We start from the raw sequence: 19501 nt of genomic DNA on the forward strand, positions 1-19501 counted from the left end.
TTATGATGTCTTAATGATGTTATTGTACACTGTCACAATGCTCTTTTTTATTATTTGGCAGTGTATAAGCATTCATATAAATAAATTAAATTTCCTCAAGATCTTATCAAACGATCATCAAAAGAAATTGGATCTGCAAACCAATAAGCAGGTCAATGGTAGTTCCATTATACTTCGTCAGCAGAACTGTCATCATGCTTTTATAAAGCTTTGGCTTAAACGTTCAATTAAAGGATACCACGTTGTAGTGTAAAAAGCATAGGAAATGCTGTTGATCCATCAGAAAAATGTCAAAATGCACAGTTGAACAATAACTTTACTAGAGGCAAAGACTCAGAAATAGTGAGCAAGAAATGTATCAAGCGAATAGAAAGAGCTGACGCTGGCACAAAACCCCACACGTACACTATAGAAAAGAATATAAATTTCCCCACCCCACCCCTCCTCTCCCCCACTCTTTTCCCCTGACCTTATACTATACCCAACACTAACATCTCATAACAAATGTAAATGATCTGTAGAAAAGACGTTACAACATGAAAGAAGAGACAATGCACGTACTTTTGTAAACCAAGAAAATCTTTAATAAAAATTATTTTTTTAAAGAAAAAGAAATAGTGAACAAGCGTTTGAGTTCTCCATAAATCTTCCTTAGTTTGGTTTTCAAATTGAGGCAATATTGTTTCTCTCATTGGCTGTGTTTGCACATGACACTAAGCCAAACCTTGGCTTCATGCAAATGTGCAGACTGCCAGGGAAAGTAATTTCAGCTGCTTTGCTCCTCTTCAAGCCTTTTAGCACAGTCACTAAGCCATGGAGCAAAGTGGCTGTGATCACTTCTCAGGAGGCAGCACATTTGTACCATACTAGAAAGCCATAATTTGACTTCCCTGTCATGTGACACAGGCCATGGTTTACATTTGTTCTGCTTTGGAAAGGGCACATGGGAACATTTTGATTTTTAAATTGGATATGCAGATTGTGGGCCTTTTGACGTGGAAGTCTAATAATATAGTGGTACCTTGGGTTAAGAACTTAATTCGTTCAGGAGTCCGTTCTTAACCTGAAACTGTTCTTAACCTGAGGTACCACTTTAGCTAATGGCGCCTCCTGCTGCCTCTGTGCTGCTGTCGCTCGATTTCTGTTCTCATCCTGAAGCAAAGTTCTTAACCAGAGGTACTATTTCTGAGTTAGCGGAGTCTGTAACCTGAAGCGTCTGTAACCCGAGGTACCACTGTAGTCTGATGTTTAGGCCATGAAACCTTCCATCTCCTTTTTTCAATGTGAATGAATGCCGTCCCAATGCTTGGCCACAGAAACGGGTGACCATTGCTTTGCTTTAAACATGTTTTTTGATACTCTTGAGCTAGTCATTCATGTTTAAGTGTGAGGCAGACTTGCTTAAGGAGGTGGGGTTGGTTGCTAGGAGAGCTTGAGAGCAAAGGCAGAATAAAACTGCAGAATGTCAAAGGGTAAAGAAACTGAAGATAAAGCAGAAAAAAGAAAATATACCCAGGAACAGAAGAAAAAGAACCTTTTCTGAAGACACAGGGAGGTTGTTTAAAGCTGCTGCTTGATCCCTTCGGCATTAAATGTCGTGGACATGCTGCATTCAAGTTCTGTTGAAAGCGCTGGAATTTGACTTTGACTAGCTTGTCTCACTGATTTTAAATGGGATATGGGCACCTTTTAAACATTACAGCAGCATCACGTTTCCCAGGGGTTCATCCCTTGGCAGGGCTGCAACTTTTAAAGAGCTTGGAGCCATGCAGGTGGGCCCAGTGGCACAGGCTCCCAAACATGAAGTTGTGATTGACCCAACACCCACGGTTGCAGACCTTTTCACTCATTCCCCCCCCTAAAGTATTTATATGCAGTCTTTCAGAGCAGAGCCCTCTCAAGGCAGCTGGCAGAACATAATTTAAATGCCATAATATAGTTTTTAAAATACAAAGAGCCATTTCCCAAATTGAAATGTCAGAAGCTTAAAACAAGTTTTTGAAGCCAAGCTCAGAACAAACTTATTAAAATGCATATTGAAACAGAAATGATTTTAGGGTCCATTTTAAAACGATAGGGCATTTTATGCTGTATTTGTCTTGGGAGTGCTAAAGGATCGGGGCTGCCACCAGAAGGCCCCGCCTATAGTGTCTGCCAGTCTGGTAGACTGTAATGGGCAGGCCAGCTAGCAAGGCCCCAGATACTAATCTTAGAGCTGGGCAGGCTCACATGGATGTAGGTAGACCTTCAAATAAATAATGTGGTCCTTTAAAAAGTTACAGCTACACTGGGATGAATCCACAGGAGAGTGGCCCCCACACCTGGTATCTGACAGCAGAACTTCATGTTTCATGGAATAATAGAATCATAGAGTTGGAAGGGGCCAGAAGGGTCCTTAGTCCAACGCCCTGCAAAACAGGAATCCTGCCCAACGTGGGGCTCGAACCTATGACCTTGATATTAAGCTGATTGAGCTATCTCAGCTGCCTTAAGCATGATATCCCTTCCCATCCCCCATAATTTTGTCAGGAAAAACAAATGTAAACAAACTTTTGTCAGGGAAAAGTGTCTTCAGACTGAATGGAATATGGGGTAGGTACGGCTGTTCATTCCTATAGGTAAAATATATGAATCTTTTACTTACTGGAAATTAAAGCAGGTTGGCTATTGAGTGAGGGAAAGAACCACAGATTTGTAACATGTAGTTCTTACCTCAGCTTTTATGTTGCTCTCCTTTTGCTCACCCTCTATAAATATTTTTTAAATTGTTTGCTATTTTATTAAATGTGAGAGTTGAAAAATGTAAATGAGATGAATGGGTTTTTGTTTTAATTTTGTGGATGCTAGAAGCTTACTTTAGGTTTTTAAAAAAAGTTGTTACTCTCAAAAGCCTTCAGGATACTCAGAAATGCTTAGCTGGGCTGTGAGAAGGGAAGAACCACCTCTTCATAGAGCAGAGCAACATATGATATTTCAGCATTTCCTTAAATTAACTTGACATATGTTCACAGTGAGTTTGATCTGAACACTAGATGGTGCTATAAGATGACTTGTGTATTCTTAGAGCAATTCCTCTTTAGCAAGACCAGTATTCAGAACTGTGTGTGTGTGTGTGTGTGTGTGTGTGTGTGAATTTCTGTCTCTATACCCTTTCCATTTTGTTATAATTCAGCTATGAATCATTATTTTTTAACTGTTGAAATACTATTATTAACTGATTACTTACAATTCAGGGGCTCATGGTAATACAAGTGCTTTACAAATGAGAGAGCTCTTTTTCAGAAAAGAAGAAAGGTTCATAAGCATGTATACATTATGCCAGAGTCTTCAGACAGCATTCTGTAGAGTTGCATATCAATCTTACTGAACTAGAGAGCTAATTCTACCACAATAGAACAATTTGCACAGTTTGTATTTTATTGGCTTAAATGTTTGCTTCTCCTCCATATGCTTGCATATGCAACTCACAGCATCTAAAAACATCTTCAGACATACACATTGGAAGAACAAAAAAGCTACAAAATGTAAGCTTGTAACTAGCCACTCAAATAGTTACTTACGGTGAATAAAATCAGTGCACTTTATTCTCTCTCCCCCCCCCCCCCCCCCGCCTTCCTTTTTGGGTCATATATCAGTGTATTAGGATTGTGTTTGCAGGTAACCATTTTTTCACTGGGTAATTTCTGAATGGTTTGTAAGGCTGGACCAATTCTTTAGCTGAATGTTTTAGGCCAAAAATTAATGTGCTCAGACAAAATTCCTTTGAGAGGCTATTTCTTAGAGCTGTGGAGCTTGTCTAGCATTTCTGTTTACAGGCAGCCCAGATCTCTGTTGACCATAAGCTGCTTTAGACAGCCTAGGAAGCTGTTTAAGACATTTATAGAAATGAAATCTAACTAAATCAACATTTCTCCTGCAGGTGTGAAGCGGCTAGTCCACATATTCATCCAGTTGGCTGGTGTAAAGAGCACAGAAAGACCCTCGTAACCCCTCGAGGTCTGTATGAAAGAGCACGTCTGTGCACAACTTTATTTCACAAGACTAGAAATTGTAGTGTGGGATTACTTAGAGTAAAAATCCTCTCACTTTAAAAGTCAGCTTGCAGGGACAATAATGGGAGAAGGGAGAGAATAAAAAATTATGCCAGAATATTATGTACACTGGAAAAGTTGAAATCTTGATCATCCTTAAAGTACTTAAGATTTTAGAGGAACATCCAGAAGTGGCTTTGTTTTGACAGATAGTGCTTCAACTCACACAAATCAGGGCACCTGATTACCTTTCTTCCAATAGCAACTTAGGGACATAGTGGGCAGCTGCCTTATATTGAGTAAGCGTATTGGTCCATTTAGCTCAGTACAGTTGTTCCTTGGAAGCCGAACGCCTTGGCACTCGTATGCTTTGGCTCCCGAATGCTGCAAACCCGGAAGTGACTTTCCTGGTTTGCAAACGTTCTTTGGAACCTGAATGTCCGTTGTGGCTTCCGAACGTTTTGGAAGTCGAACGGACTTCCGGAACGGATGCCGTTCGACTTCTGAGGTACGACTGTATTGTCTAGACTGACTGGCTGGAGAAGCTGGAGACTGAGACCAGGACCTCAGATGCTCTACTGCTGAGCTACCATTGACTACAACCCTTAATTATGCTGAATTTTAACAGAATAGGGAGCTCATGTAAGCCATTATGTGAATAAAGTGAAAATACTACCATGCAAAAGAGAAAATGTGTTACAGAAAACGGTAATAACTAGCAGATGAGAATCAATAAACTGTGGAAATCATGAATAATACCTTGAAGCTATGAAATTAGAGCATGAAAATCTTCTTAAATGTACTATAAATATTGAACCTGCAAGTGATGTAATTGTAGCTTGCTAGTAGAGAGTTTTGTAAAATAGCCCACACAGAGTGATGGTGTAATTCACTACCATATTATGAGTCACTTGGAAAAGTAATGCTTTGTAAGCTGTTACCTTTTAACAGTATGCATTTTATAAACAGAGAAAACTCAAATTGGCTTTCCCACAGTGACAATATTTCCCCCATGATAGTAGCCAGTATGAAGCTATATTCTGCATTTACAGTGTTGGTGGAAATTTTGTCTAAAAAGCAGCTTTGCTAAGATATTACTGGCTAGGCAGGGGACTATCTGCATTTAAAGCTGATGTGTAACTCCTAAAGGTTCAGATTAGTACTTGACTCAGTAAAACGTTAAGAGCTGGAATGCTTCTAGTTTTTGATGCTTAGATGCTCAGAGTCACAGCAGAATTTTGACACTTTTGGTTCTTTATGTATTCTAATCATTCCAGTCTATTTTATACCTTAGATTCTAATAAGTGGAGTGTTCTTATTTTTAAATCTATAGTTGTAATGAAGCCACCTGTCTTGACTGAACGAACTGTTCTGATGTCACTGAAGTCCTTTTTGGGATGTTCAATCACATGTAGAAGGAGTGGGGACATGACAAAAATCGAAGCCGGTCGGCGCAGTGTGTTAGGTTTCAAACCATTTTTGAAGCCTGTCTTTACAGTAACATGAGTAACTGCCAAACAGCCACTTTAAGGGAGAGGTGACTCAAGAGATTCTTTGGAGTAATGACTTTTGTCCTGTCTCAAGCGATTGGAAGATGGCAACCGCTTGGTGGTGTCCTGGTGCCCAAGAAAAAGGGGCCCACCTCTGGAAGAGGAAGTGGCATGAAGCAGCAGAGGGCCAAGGAAAGAAGAAGGGGGTAGGGAAAGAAGAGCCAAGAAGGCAAATGCAGGCTGAAGGAAATAATGCAGAAAAGGGAAGGGTATTGAAGGAAGTGAATGTGTAGACACTGGAAATGATGTAGTTTAAAAAGAACAGGGAAAATATGAAGAGATAGTCCCAATGAATATGAGGTATGGGAGAAGCACAGAGATGGGTAAATAGTTGGCCTTACGCATATAGTTGTTAGGAGAACAACCGAGGAACAAGCAAAAGTAGGATTAGAAAATGTGAAGAGGAGAAAGGTGACTGGGACCGTGTGAGGATTAAATGTTCATTTATTTATTCATAACTGCAGGACTCTGATCTGCTCAGAATCCTTACAATAATTGTTACTGAGGGCCGCCAGAGGCTTACTTCTACCATAACCTTTTAATCATTTTTAAAGTTCAGGAGCTTCTCTTTGATGATGTTATGTTTTAACTGTATGACAACACACATTAGAGTAAAACATACACATCCTCTGAAAACTAGTCAGAAGGAGTGAAATAATATGAAAAATAGATGTGGGTCTTCTCAAGGTGAGATATGAGAGAGATGGCTTCTGGAGCTTGGGTCTCTGTCCACAGGGAGGCTGACAAGTCCCATTATTCATATTTTGCATTGCAGGGTGGCAAAAGGAGTGCAAGCACATTTATTTATTCTTCTGTTGCTTCTTTAAACCTAACAAGTCCTGAAAAATATCCTAACTCTGTGTTGCGTGACATAATTACATCTTGTATCATCATTTATTTTCCAGACTATCCACATGCCAAGCATTTTTCTTGGGAGAAATATTTGGAAGAAACTAGTTCTTTACCAGCACCTGCCAGGGCTTTTAAAGTGGTAAGAAAAATGTGCAGTGTTCTCATATGCCTATCTCATTGCTGTTCCTGTGCTTCGTGGCTTCCACTGGTAGAAGCTTCTCCTGGGAGGAGTTCTGCTCATGTGACGGTACAGGAAAGAAGAGAGGGGACTTTCAGTGATACTTCCTTTCCCCTGCAGCTCCCTTGTGCCCCTTGAAAATCTGCTCTGGAGAACTGGCAGGGCAGGGGCTCCAGGAGAAAGGAGAATCATCAAATAGTAAATAAATAAATGCCTATAAATTAGTGACCACCACTACCTCGGGCCCAAACTCTACACATGTGTGAGTGCTTTTTCCTCCATAAATTGCCAGAGTGGAGAGGGGCAATCCAGAGTGTGGGACCACTGCGTGGAATCCTAATTGTGAGCATGCATAGCTGTAGTTTGCATTCGGGAAAAAGCTCATTTGCCCCAAAGCTTCCTTCCCCCTCCCAAACACAAATTGCAAGCAAGGGTCCCTAGTCCAGCCAGCTCCTGCATGCTGGCAGTTTAAGAAAGAAGAGACTGATTCTATAATTAGCCATAAATTCTATTAATTCACTATGCAGTATATGAATAATTCCTTCCTTTTTCTATTCAGATCCTGATGGCAGTCAGTTTTGTTGGTGACCCTCACTTGTAGTTTTTTGAGAGAGGGAGAAAACTTTCCTTCTATCCACACCATTCATTGTTTTATAAAGTTATTTAGCTTAGGTGTTATATATAAACATATAACCTTAATGGTTTAAAAGCTACCAATGTTTCAGCTTTGGAGGCAAGTTTCAGTTCATCAGGTACACAAAAACCAACAGCTAAGTAAATCAGAGGGTTGAGGGTAAGAGAGAGAGAAATTGGAATGATCATGAAGCCACAAAGTCTACCTTTTGGGACAGTCTTAAGATATTCTGCTGGTGTCTTGGCCAGTAAGTCATAGCAAAATATGGAAAAAAATGAGAGAATAGTAAAGCATGCAGTCACAGTAACAACAAAGCAGACGGCAAACACGTTTAAAACTGAGCTATAAACAAAGTAGCATATAATAGTATATTGGCTTTTCAGCTTGCAATCAACATGCATATCAAAATAATAATATTGCTATTTTGTAGCTGTCAAGGCAAAATACTCAGGCAAACGTTTATTGGGTATGTCTTTACTTTCTCCACCCTACTGTATAATAAAAAAGCTAAAATTCTCTCACTAGAGGTAGGTGGGGGAAGTGTAGGTTGACATCCCATCAAAGCATTTCAACAGTATTAAAAGGGCTGGACATAGGAAAAGGGAAATTTGCAACAACCATTTCCTCCCACTTCCCACTCATAGAAGTCTCAGCTGGATCAAAGAGCTTTTCAGCAGTGGAAGGACACAATTGCATACAACACAAAGTCATTAACAAAGGGTTTTTTTTTTTAAAGCTGTGAATGCCAGTTTAAGTAGGTGCATATGCTGTTTTAAATTTTTAGTTTAATTGACATCAGTTACTCATTGTAAACTATAGGAGCAGCTGTAACAAATCTGATTAATATTTTTTTTTTAAACAAAATCTTTTATATTTATTTTCTTTTGGTTATTTTTAATAGAAAAGAAGGATATAAATAATAAGCAGCTCAATCTCTTCTTTGTTGTAGAAACCTTCTCATGGATTCCAGAAGAATATGAAACTTGAAGTAGTTGACAAGAGGAATCCTGTACTTATCAGGGTAGCAACCGTGGTAGATACTGATGACCATAGAATTAAAGTAATTCATACTTTTAAATATATTTTAAAATTACTGTATTGAACAATCCCTTCTGAGTGGTGGTATCATGTTACACACAATGTCCCACATGGCTTCTCCATTCACTTCCATAGAAGGGAGAACAAACATCCACAGGCGTAGAAATGATTTCCTTCAATTAAAGTGAATGAAGAAGCGTGCAAACCCAGCAGTTCCATAATCACACATGAGGCTTTAGTTCCGGCTGAGTTGAGCACTAATCTCCAGTCATTTTACTGCAAATTCCACCTGAAATGTATTGCTTGGTACATTGTGTCCAAAAAGTATTGAAATAAAGGTATACGTTCAGTCATATCCTATTTCATCCTGTACGATGCTAGTCCTTCAGACTCCTATTCATTTCCTCTTAGATATGATCTAACATTGAAACTAGCAAGGAAAGAAAACATTTAAAACATTTTTACTACCACACTCCATGACTTATTAACAGTGCTTTTATCTGCTGGTTGTTTTTTGGAACTACTTTCTTGCATATCTACAGTGTTTGGTATCACTTATGACCTGCACAATGAGGAATAATTTTAGAAAACCAGAACTAGATGCCTCAAATAATGCAAGCTTAAGTCCTCAAAACTTTCATCCTATTCTAGATAGTACTTAACATTATTATTATTATTATTATTATTATTATTATTATTATTATTATTATTAATTTAGTGCATAGTAACAGTATAACTGGTGTATTTGGGGCAGGGGAATTTCAGGGGGATGTGGGTGGGGCAAAAATTGTGGTCCATCAAAGGCTCAATGCCCTATTTTTATTGAATGGCTGCAACAATAGGGTCTGTCAAGCACTGGAGAGGCTTCACTGTATGGTCAGTGAGCTGTGTTTAACTTGATGCATCACAAGTTATTTAGGCCCCATATAGACTCACATTGAGGACCATTCTGTACTAAAGAAATTGTTAAGCTCATGCATCAACACTTTAATAAACTAGTTGTCATTGCGGTCTATTTCTTATCTCAGTAAATGCAAGAGCTATTGTAATTTGTAAGATGAGAGCCTGGTAGATAATTTTGAATTACTTGACAAACTCCTTCTCCCACACACCTTTGTCCAATACATAATGCCTGAAATTTGAACAAATGGATTCTCTTAGCCATTATGTTCTCTAACAAAAGCCAAGCACTCTTGGAGATTGCATGGGAATAGAACTTTGCTTAAGTTTGAAATGTAATATTCCTTTGTGTTCTAGGTCCACTTCGATGGCTGGGATAGTATTTATGATTATTGGATCGATGCAGATAGCCCTGATATCCATCCTGCTGGCTGGTGTGGGAAAACTGGACATCCTCTTCAGCCCCCACTTAGTGAGATGTGATATAAGATATAGTAGAAGTTTAAAGAAAGGATATTGAATACCTGCCCTTTGTTTGATGCCACCTCTGTAATACTGAATAAGTCTAGTATGCATAACAAAGCCAGCATCTTTGAAGCAAATAACCTTGGTACTGGAGACTGGAAAATAGTGATAATCTTAATTTCTGACTTGATATTAAATATGAATTCACGTTACTCCAGATCATGGCAAAATTATAGCTCTTTATAAATTCACATTCTGAACAAAGGATGAACAGTTTTTGTTTTAAAAAAGTAATAATTAAAAACCTTTGTTATGCCTTTAAATTCTTAATCAATTGATCTAACCCTTTTGTTGATTAAATGTTGCATCCCTATTATTTCACTGTAAAAAATAGAAACCAGTATATGAATGCTTTTAAAACATCCTCTAGATTCTGAAGAAATGTTTCTAAAGTATTTGATTGACTTAGAAAAAGTGATGTGGCATATTAGAGCCAAGTCAGTTATTGCTGTAATAGTTTATAGAACCATAGAATTGTAGTTAGAAGTGAATACTTGGGGGATCAGTTGAGAATAATGCTTGCTCTTGGAAACAACTGATAAATTAACCTCTTAAGTTGTAGTTTCCTTATTGAGAAACATTTTCTGGGCGGAAGAGGGTGTTCATTTTTTGCAGGAGGAGTTAAATTTTCAAAAACAAAATAGAAGAAATAAATTCTTAATAGCTTGTGAAAGAAATTGCATCTATACCCTGAATGCAGGAATATTTATGTGCAGAATAACATAAATCATTGTTTGATTCAATATTCATACAATCGAGTCATAATTTATTAAAGAATAAAATACTTGTCAGTTTTTGACTAACAAGATAATGAAATAGTTGCAGGAGATTTTAGTAAGGTTTAAATATTTTATCTTGGTAATTTGTACTTGTTGGTCTTCAGCATTTTAAACAGATGTTCACTAGAGTTTGCCTAAACGTGAGACATAACTTCCATTCTTACAAATGCCTTGTATTTTACCTCCCGTATTATTTGTATAGGTCCTTTGGAATTGGTAGAAGCTTTAGAACAAGGAGGATGTCCTACAGCGGGCTGCAAAGGAGTTGGACACATAAAAAGAGCCAGACATACGGGCCACCACAGGTATGTGTGAAATAGCTAAACTTGGATGTCCAATTAGAATCTGCACATACTTGATTTCTAACACAAGCTTATACACACGTCTCCTCGGAAGGAAGTTCCATGGAATTCAATAAAACTTAATCCCAGGAAATGGGGTATAGAATTGCAGCCTTAATTGCTGTTTGTGAAAAAGATGATGTGGACTAGAGGAAGAAAACAGGAATTCAGGTTACCTCTTTGGAATGAACATGGAAAGGTTTGTAACTTCATTGGTATGTTCTGGTTTAAAACTCAGTTGTGTGATGTAATTCTTGCTGGGTTCTCTCTCTCTCTCTCTCTCTCTCTCTGTGTGTGTGTGTGTTTTTGTGTGTTTATAGCTTTATACGCACACAAACAATGTAGCCTATCTTTACAGAGTAGTTTTCACAGGTTTGTGCAATTGGTGAGCACATCAGTGTTTCGTCTTTGGGTATCTAAGTGCGCCTGATAGCCTCTATTGAAGTAAAAACATGTTGTTTTGTCACTACTGTCAGCTAGATAGACATAGTTAAATGCTAACTTGGTTAATATACCCATCTGTGGAATGTACCCCTTACTTTGTGCCAATTACTACTCCTTCTGCTTAATCTAGAAATCAACACTCTTGTTTTTCATTGTCACAGAGACTCACTCCTTGTAGTATGGTACTGGAAGGAATTTTTTAATTTTGTTTAGAAACGCGTGTTTCAGAATTTCTGATCTAAGCACCACTCAAAATAATTGGAAAGCAGATAAAATATATTATTAGTTCCCCCCCCCCTGCCCTTTCTTCAGGCATTTGTCAATGTGTGTTCAATGAGTGAGATGGGAGGAGACGGGGGGACTACTCCCCCCCCCCCCCGCCTCTGCCCCATTGCTGTGCCCATTGCCCTCCATGAATTGGAGCAACTATTTGCAGTAGGGGGACTTGTGTGTACATGCATACATATATACATAATATAGCATATATACATAGATATCTGGTTGAAGATGAAAAGCATCAATATAAAGCAGGTCAGCACAAATATGTACTATATTTGTTACTACATAATGCTAAGGAGAAAGAAAACTAATTCAGTTATAACTTGTATTTGCTGCTGCTGCAGTCTTACAATTCAGTTTGAGTACAAATTCAACTATATTAAAATTACTGGGACATTTAGTTCAATAAGCACTCAGGGGAAAAAATAGCAGGAGCCTACAGGTTTCTGAATCCAAGTCATCCTAGAATCCTCAGGTTGTGTCCCACTGTCCACTTGAATTAAAAGGACAATATAAAATGGATATAATTATCTACGTCAGGCTTTATTCCGTGGGTTCTTTCATCTCAGTGCTGAAAATGTACTTTTGAATTTTTTATGACAAGGTGCATTTATGCTGTCAGAGCAAGTGTCTGAGAGTAGGCAGATTGGCCATTTTCTGATAAGTGTTTTGCTTGAGCTGGATGAAACCTGCGGTGATTAATTATGGCAGGGTTAAAATGAGCACCTTTTAAAATGTAGATGTTAAAAAGGGCTTTGAGGGTCTGCTTTGCAGAAAAGTGTTTGGGCTTGCATACAAATGGGAGTGTCTGGTGTGTTTATGTGAGGAATTGCGTATTGAATGTCCTACAAAGTATACCTTATAATATAAAAGTCATCCAATGTAGAATTGATTTTAAAATTCCTGTATAACTCACCTGGTTGTGGAAGAGTGTGACAATCTGCATAACCTCAGAAGCCCCTAGGAGGGGCGGGGGGAAACAAGGAGCTGTCCTGCATAACTTTCCCCCACCCCAACACTATAGTTAGTCATCTGAATCCTACTTTCCCCTTCACTCTCTTGTTTGTAAAAAAAAAGCCACCCTCAAATTGTGTGACTATTTAGATTGACTATGTTCTGAGTACTTAAGCCCACATGCAAACACAGTCTCCCGTCCACCCGCTGGAAAGATTAATCACTATGTGATTCATTCTCTTATTTTTCTAGTGGAAATGTCACTTGTAGTCATTGATTGTGAAGATGTGGACTCCTTCTCTTGTCTATCAACAGAGTTCACAAAACCACTGTTGATTACAGAAATGCAATGTTTCTGTTGCTTTGCTATTTGACTGGTTTCATTTCAATACAACGTGGGATTTACTATGCTGTTAGACATACTTCTGATCTGTCTAGTGCTTTTTAAAAATTAAAGCCTTCACAATTCCTTAGTAAAGAGGTTGTCAAGTGAATCATATAATTTCTTTTTCTTCCAATTGTTTTTTAAGCTGTGTATTCATTTGAAGGGGATATTGTATACCATTTTGTTCTGGTGTCAACAACCCAATGTAGGGTATAACATGATTAATTTTTGATGATTTAGTTAAATGGAGACCTGGAGGCTGTGCTGCTTGGGAGGATTTAAGAATTGATTTAAAACACCAACACAGTGGTTTAGAGGATGGAGAAACGTGCTGCAAGCTCATGCAGTCCCTCCTCCTCCGCCGCCTTTCTTGTGTTTCCTCCTCCTCCATCTCCAAGTTACTGTTAGTTTTTAATGACATCTGAACTGAACAACTATGGTTAATGGCAACTTCCAAGCTTCAGTGGTGTAGTGGAAGGGAAACGTGGGCGAATGCAGCCCTTCTGCTCTTTCCAGAGCAGAAGTGATGACATCATTTGCTGGAGTACCAGGGTAATTAATGGTGTCTCCTGGCTCAGGTGAGTGAATGAAGAGACAAAGAGGCTTTAGCTGGCTGAAGATCTTTTGTTGACGCTTAATGTGTTTTGCAAGTTTAACCTATTCATTCAGAAGTCAGCACCCCTAAGTTTAATGGACCTCACACTCAGGTAACTATATATAGGACTGGAGTCCTTCTTGAAAGACTAGACATTATTCCTTCATTTCTGTAGTAAACATTCCTTGCACAGCTACCTTTTTTGACATCAATTTGGATTCTCCTTTGAGGGGCTATGGATTTAGGGTTTGGGGGTGTGGCTATGGGGGCTGTCATGATTAACTCCTGCATTCAGAGTTTACCAAGACACCTAGTTTGTGCTAAACCATAGTTTGTCATAGTTGAACATGGTTATGGCAACCCAGAAATGGAGAGGGGGATTGGTTTACAAAGGAAGAGAACAAGCCTACTTGTATATTTGTCAAACTGAGCTTGTACTGCTCATGTGCAAGTCTCTTTTTACTTTGCTTTATTAAAAAACCAAAATGGAAACCAAGACAAATCAACTTCATTTGGTGCTGAGTTCCAAAATAAGCCATCTGCATAATACAGTGCTAACGTAGTAGTCCTGTTTTAAGAACTGTAAATCTAAAGCATTCACTTAAAAAAGTTATTTCCTAAAATTGGATACAGCACCTGTCTTAAAAGACACGAGTTATGCCTCAGTTCCTCCCACAGTGTAATTTGGTTTTATATTTTTAGTTGTCTTTTGTTTGTTTTACAGATTAAAATCTCCATTAACCATGTATGTTGTATGGGACTGAATCATCTCCATTTTTCTTTCAAGTGCAATACTGAACTTCATTTGCATTTCTAAGTTTTTAAATCAGATTTTGACTGCGCGGTCATAGTCAATAAATTGATTATTGAAATTGAGCAATGTACAGATTAATTTACCGCTTTCTGAGAAAAAGCTTCATTTATCTGAATCCCTCCTTGTTTAAAGGCAGGAAGATTAGCTTGCCTGGTGTCTCCTGTGAATAAATTGTGTGCTTTTTAATTCATACATTTTTAGTTAAATGCTTTATTTGTTGTTTGTATAGTTCCTGTACAACTTGCTGGTTGTTTTAAAACACAGTGAGCAAAGAAGGACAAACTTGGGCAAAATGCTTTCATTGTAGTTGTGGATCGAATGACATCACAGCTCCCATTGATTTTTAAGGTGCTAAGGTTTTACTCCAAAATTATATATTAGTTTCCCTATTTTCTAACATTGCAGTAGCAAGGAGATGGTTTTCCTTTCCTTTTATTTTTTGATTATTTTATATTTTTTTACACGTGTATATAATGGCAGAGATCTGAAGAATCTTGTGATTCATCCCATGTGCCAAAGAGCCCTCCATGCTATCTTTTGAAACTAAGTAGAGGATGATGGCCCCAGAGTTCAGGTGTGATCAAGGCGCACAGTTGGAGGCTGCAGTCAGTGGCTAAGGAGTCAGACCAGGTTGAGGACTCTGAGCTTTCTACTGCAGATCAGGAGATAACTGATCCCGAGGCTGACAAACAGCCCAAAGCACAACCTCCAGGGCCTGTAGAGCCAGAACCTGACTCACAGATGTCTTATTCTCACAGATGCCTTCCGCTGAGCCTGAAAAAACAAATGTCCCCCATAGTACCTCACCGGGCAGGAGGCTGTGTCTTCAGGCCAGAAGGTTGGCCCTTTAAGAATCTTAAGTTCTCACCAAAAGGGGTGGAGCCTGGGAGAGATGCAGGTGGAAGCTTTAAATGGCTTTCAGTCTTTGTCAGAGCAAGTTGTTCACTCGGAACTCTCCATGGTATGCAATCCTGACCTGCCACATACTGCTTTACCAGGAGAGTTTCAAAAGTAGTTTGAATTCCTTCTGTTTTTCAGGGAGAAATGTAAAAAAAATATTTCCGTGTATGCCCTAGCTCTCTCAGATTTGTTGAAAGTAGATATTTGGATCTTGGTTGTGATATTCAACAAAAACAACCCCAGCACCCTCTTGTGCCCACCCTAACCCACAGCTTTTTATAAGAACTAATAGAAGTGAATGAGAAAGAAAGGCAGTTCAGTGTGAAGTGAAAGAAAAAGAGAAGAAAGGCTGGCAACCCAAATGGAAGTGCATGTTTGAAACAAATAAATGCACTAAGGAAAAATGTCAGTAGTATTTCTTCTATTGTAAGACATTCTTCGCATGCTGCGCTCTGGCATTCTTTCTGTCAATAGCAAAAGAGCTGCAAGGCCTCCGGTACTGGAGAATTGATCTCTTTTCCATTCTGGAAAGCATCTGTAAGGATTGAATGTTGCCCAGAGCCAAATGCTTAAAGGAAAACAATGAAAGTTGATTAACACAACATACAGCTCCTTTGGTCCAAACCTAAAAAATACCTGGTGTTTTGGACTACCCAACAGAATAAGCTAAAGACTAAAAAGAGACTGGGATTGCTCTTTGTCTTTACATTTGCCATTTCAGAGTGGTTATATAGATTGCTAGGTTACTGCTCTGAGGAAGATGCTTGTGATATCAAAAGCAGTTATGTCACAATGAGGGATAAATGTGAAATGGTAAGTGGGAGGATAGCTACTGTCTTGAAAAGAGAAGCCACAGGTAAATTGTGAGCTCATTCCCCCCCCCCTTATATTGTACAAAGGCAGTCCTTCCTAAAATAACAATAAAATGAAAAGAAAAGAGTAATTCTCTTTCACAGTAGGTGTTCTAGTTTATTGACAAGTAAAGGAGAATCTCTTTCATATACTTTCTGTTGTGTCTGGCTAAGTGTGGAAGCTTCATTTTGTGCATTCAGTTAATAGTTACATATCTGTCTTACTGTCAAAAGTTAAGAGCAATTTTAGGCAATTTATGTGGCACCTAGGACTTGTGGGGACTATGATGCCAATTTCAGTTCCTCATTAATTTTATTTCATTTTGTAATTTTCACCTTACTTTAGAAGTGTGATTTCCTTCCTTTTTAATGTATGCTATCAAATACTTCAGGAAATGTTTTTCTGCTTCTGGCAAAAAGCTCTGAAGCCAAGTGTCCTGTGAAAGCCAATGCTATATTCATACAGATGAAGCAGCTTACTTAACAAAAATTGCACTTGGACTTTCAATTCAGATTCTGAAGTTTCCCCAATTCCTCTTAGCATTTCATTTTGGGCTTCCAATCTCATTGCCTACTATTACGCTTGAACAGAAGTTCTCAAACTATGGTCTGCGAGTCACTGAGGGAGAAAGGCAATGTCATGCTCTTCTGATGGTTATGTTGGCGCAAGCATTGTAGCTTGTGAAACAGAATAATCCCCCTCCTCCTCCTCCTCCTGCATGCTATTCTGGGGATTCTCCCAATTCTTCCTGAGCTAATGGGGGGTGGGGGGGAGAGAAGTCCTTGCATAGGGCTTTCATGGACAAGTCTAGAAGCTTCATCTAGGTGGTTTGAGAATAACATCAGTAATATCTTTACTTGGTCTTGTACTTGGTTAATTTTTTTCTAACAACAGAGATTGAGGCTGTTTTAAGTAGAGCTCAATTTATCAAGCAGGCTAATGGGATTTTGGCCTAGGGCCAGTGGTTTTCATAGCCAGTTTTGACAATTATGACTATGCTAAATGAAAAAAGTTTAAGTGGTCTGCTGAGACACCTCAGCCATTTTGAAGTCATTCATGAGGGAATAACTATGCCCATGGCAGTCACTCCTTCCCTCCGTTTCCAGCATAGACCCAATTTGACATTGGAGCTGAACAGTTACTATTAAGTAAAGTGAGTCAGGCAGAAGGGAGCAGTATTTTGGGGTGTCAGTAACACCTAAACACCTGAAAATACTACAGAAAAAGCACAGTGCCTTCCACTACATGACAGAAACGACTTGTGGTGCTTTGTATGCCAGGGAAGGGGGGAAACAAAGCTGGCTGCTTCTACCTGAACAAACTAAACTGAAGAGAAGAGGTATTGACATCTTATGGCACAAGAAACCTACAAATGAATTTCTTTTATCAGTACATTTCCCTGATGAGGAACTTCCAAGTGTTGTGTGCTCAAATTTAGTTGGCACTTTAGTTCTAAAGTAGGAGTCCTGCAAGACATTTTTACTTGTATAGGTTAATGGATTGAGACAGGTTCCACCTAACTTGTAATTTTTAGGGTGTTCAGTTCAACTGGGAAGTCTTTTCAATGTCTAATCTCTTTCTACTGCTTCAATTTTTCAGTGCTCTCAGCTGCCCATATTCTGAGATAAATCTGAGCAAAGAACATATCCTTTCAGACCGCTTAAGTGGAGAGATGCCTCAGAGTATTCCGCCTCTGCATTGGAACCGGAAGCCAGAAACAAATGAAAGATCTGCATCTCCTGTAATCAGGTAACTATGACAGAATTTTCCTTTATATGTAGCTTATAGTGCTTGCAGACTTAGATCAAATGCTAACCTTTCGGCACCTGCTAAAATAATTGTTTAGGCAAACCTACCTAGAATGCTTAGAAATGCTGATTTGAATTTTAATATTTTAATTTTCTGTATGTTTTAAAGTATTGCATTTTTTCTTGATTTGAATCTTTTATCTTTTTAGAGGGTTTTTTCCCTTACAGTCAAATGATATATAATTTTTATGAACTAAATAATATACAGATTACTTTTTTCAATTAGAGCAAAATCAGATATCTGGTTAACATTTACATAACTTCAATTTTATTTATAATAACACAGAATAGTAAATAGGTTTCAACCCCTATTTGAAATATTTGTATCATCTCCAGGTTCGGATCCTATTTTCTCCCTTTGAATGGAAGCTCCTGCCAATCATAGAAGGAAATGTGCTCATGGAGGGATCCCTTTCCACTTACAGAAAAACCTCCGTGAGCCCAACTGTCCTTCCATGAATGCAGGTTTGATTCTGGAGTTGGGGTGCAAATAAATCCCAAAAAGGGATTTCCATATTTGTGTGCAATTGTCTTTTCTAAATACGAATCCATCTCAAATTGTAAAGATCTGAATAGCAGATAAATAAATTTTATATGGTATTTTCCTACTGCATGGTGTTCAGCTTGCTATTAATTCTTCGATTCTTTGATTAATTTTGACATGAATGTAGGATTTTGAAAGCTTGTCCTTTTATTTTAAATCAGTAATAGAAAATGTCCCAGTCCCATTGTCCTAAAATCTTCAGCTCATCTCCATTCATCAAAGCAGGAAGACACAGAGGTGAAACCTCTTTGCAAAAAGCCTCTAATGTTTGATGTCAAAGAAAAGAACTACAGGTATCCTTTCAAATATGTTAAAAATAAAGAATACTCCAGCTCTGATGCTCATCATCATAGTGCCAGTAATTGCTTTCCTGAATTAAGTGCTTTGTTCAGGTGTCCTACTTGTTAGATGCACCATGTCATATAAATGATGCACTCTGTTACTGGAAGTTAGGGGATTAGGAATGCTTACTAGTTCTTGGCAAATAAGCTGGTGATTATGATTCAGTGAAGAGAGTGTTCCATGCATCATAGCAGGTTGACACTTCAAGTTCTCTCCTTTTGGACAAAACAGTGGCAGCTGCCTCACGGTGGGTGGGTCTTTTGTACCAGGGGTCAAACTTGTAGTATCCTGCCCAGATAACACTAATGCTGTGCTGGTCAACATGATCAGGCATGCACAAGAGCATTTCTGATGCAAATAATCAGGCTAAGAATAAGCATCTCAAGCATACTGTCTCAAGTGGTTTTTTGAGTGCTTGGTGAGTCAAGGTTGCCCTAGCTGTCAAGAGTTGAGTACTTTTTCTATTGAACAGGGGAAGCGAAAGGTATCTAGTTTAGATATAGGCCACATTGCTTTCTTCTGTGCAGTTTCTATAGAAACTAGAATGCCATAACTGAAACTAGCCCAGCAAAGCATTGCACTAAGAAAATATTAACTTTGGTGTATGTGCGACATACTTTTTGGAAGCATATTGTTAAAAACATTGTATTGGAATTGAGTACATGATTAGAAGTAGTAGGTTCTCATGGTACTAACTGAGGTAATGAATTGAAAGTTTTATCCAAGTTCCTCCACTGTTTGGTTCAGCAGAAATTG

At 38.6% G+C, this 19501-nt stretch overlaps 1 protein-coding gene across 16 annotated transcripts in view; it reads left to right on the plus strand.

Annotated features, from left to right (window-relative positions):
• The window catches only part of L3MBTL3 (L3MBTL histone methyl-lysine binding protein 3), a gene marked incomplete at its 5' end in the record, with an annotated part of 57488 nt that overhangs the window by 32220 nt on the left and 5767 nt on the right, over positions 1 to 19501 (plus strand). For 12 of the 16 annotated variants that reach the window (XM_083607655.1, XM_083607648.1, XM_083607660.1 and 9 more), the window contains 7 exons: positions 3920 to 3996; positions 6487 to 6572; positions 8195 to 8305; positions 9541 to 9655; positions 10690 to 10792; positions 17651 to 17800; positions 18565 to 18696. In XM_083607655.1, coding sequence (XP_083463781.1) covers positions 3920 to 3996; positions 6487 to 6572; positions 8195 to 8305; positions 9541 to 9655; positions 10690 to 10792; positions 17651 to 17800; positions 18565 to 18696 — 774 coding nt within the window. The remainder of the gene's footprint in view (positions 1 to 3919; positions 3997 to 6486; positions 6573 to 8194; positions 8306 to 9540; positions 9656 to 10689; positions 10793 to 17650; positions 17801 to 18564; positions 18697 to 19501) is intronic. The other 4 variants (XM_083607652.1, XM_083607654.1, XM_083607653.1 and 1 more) reach the window with 2 other exon arrangements.

The sequence above is a fragment of the Podarcis filfolensis genome (assembly GCF_964270895.1).
Source record: "Podarcis filfolensis genome assembly, chromosome: 3".
Lineage (NCBI taxonomy): Eukaryota > Metazoa > Chordata > Lepidosauria > Squamata > Lacertidae > Podarcis > Podarcis filfolensis.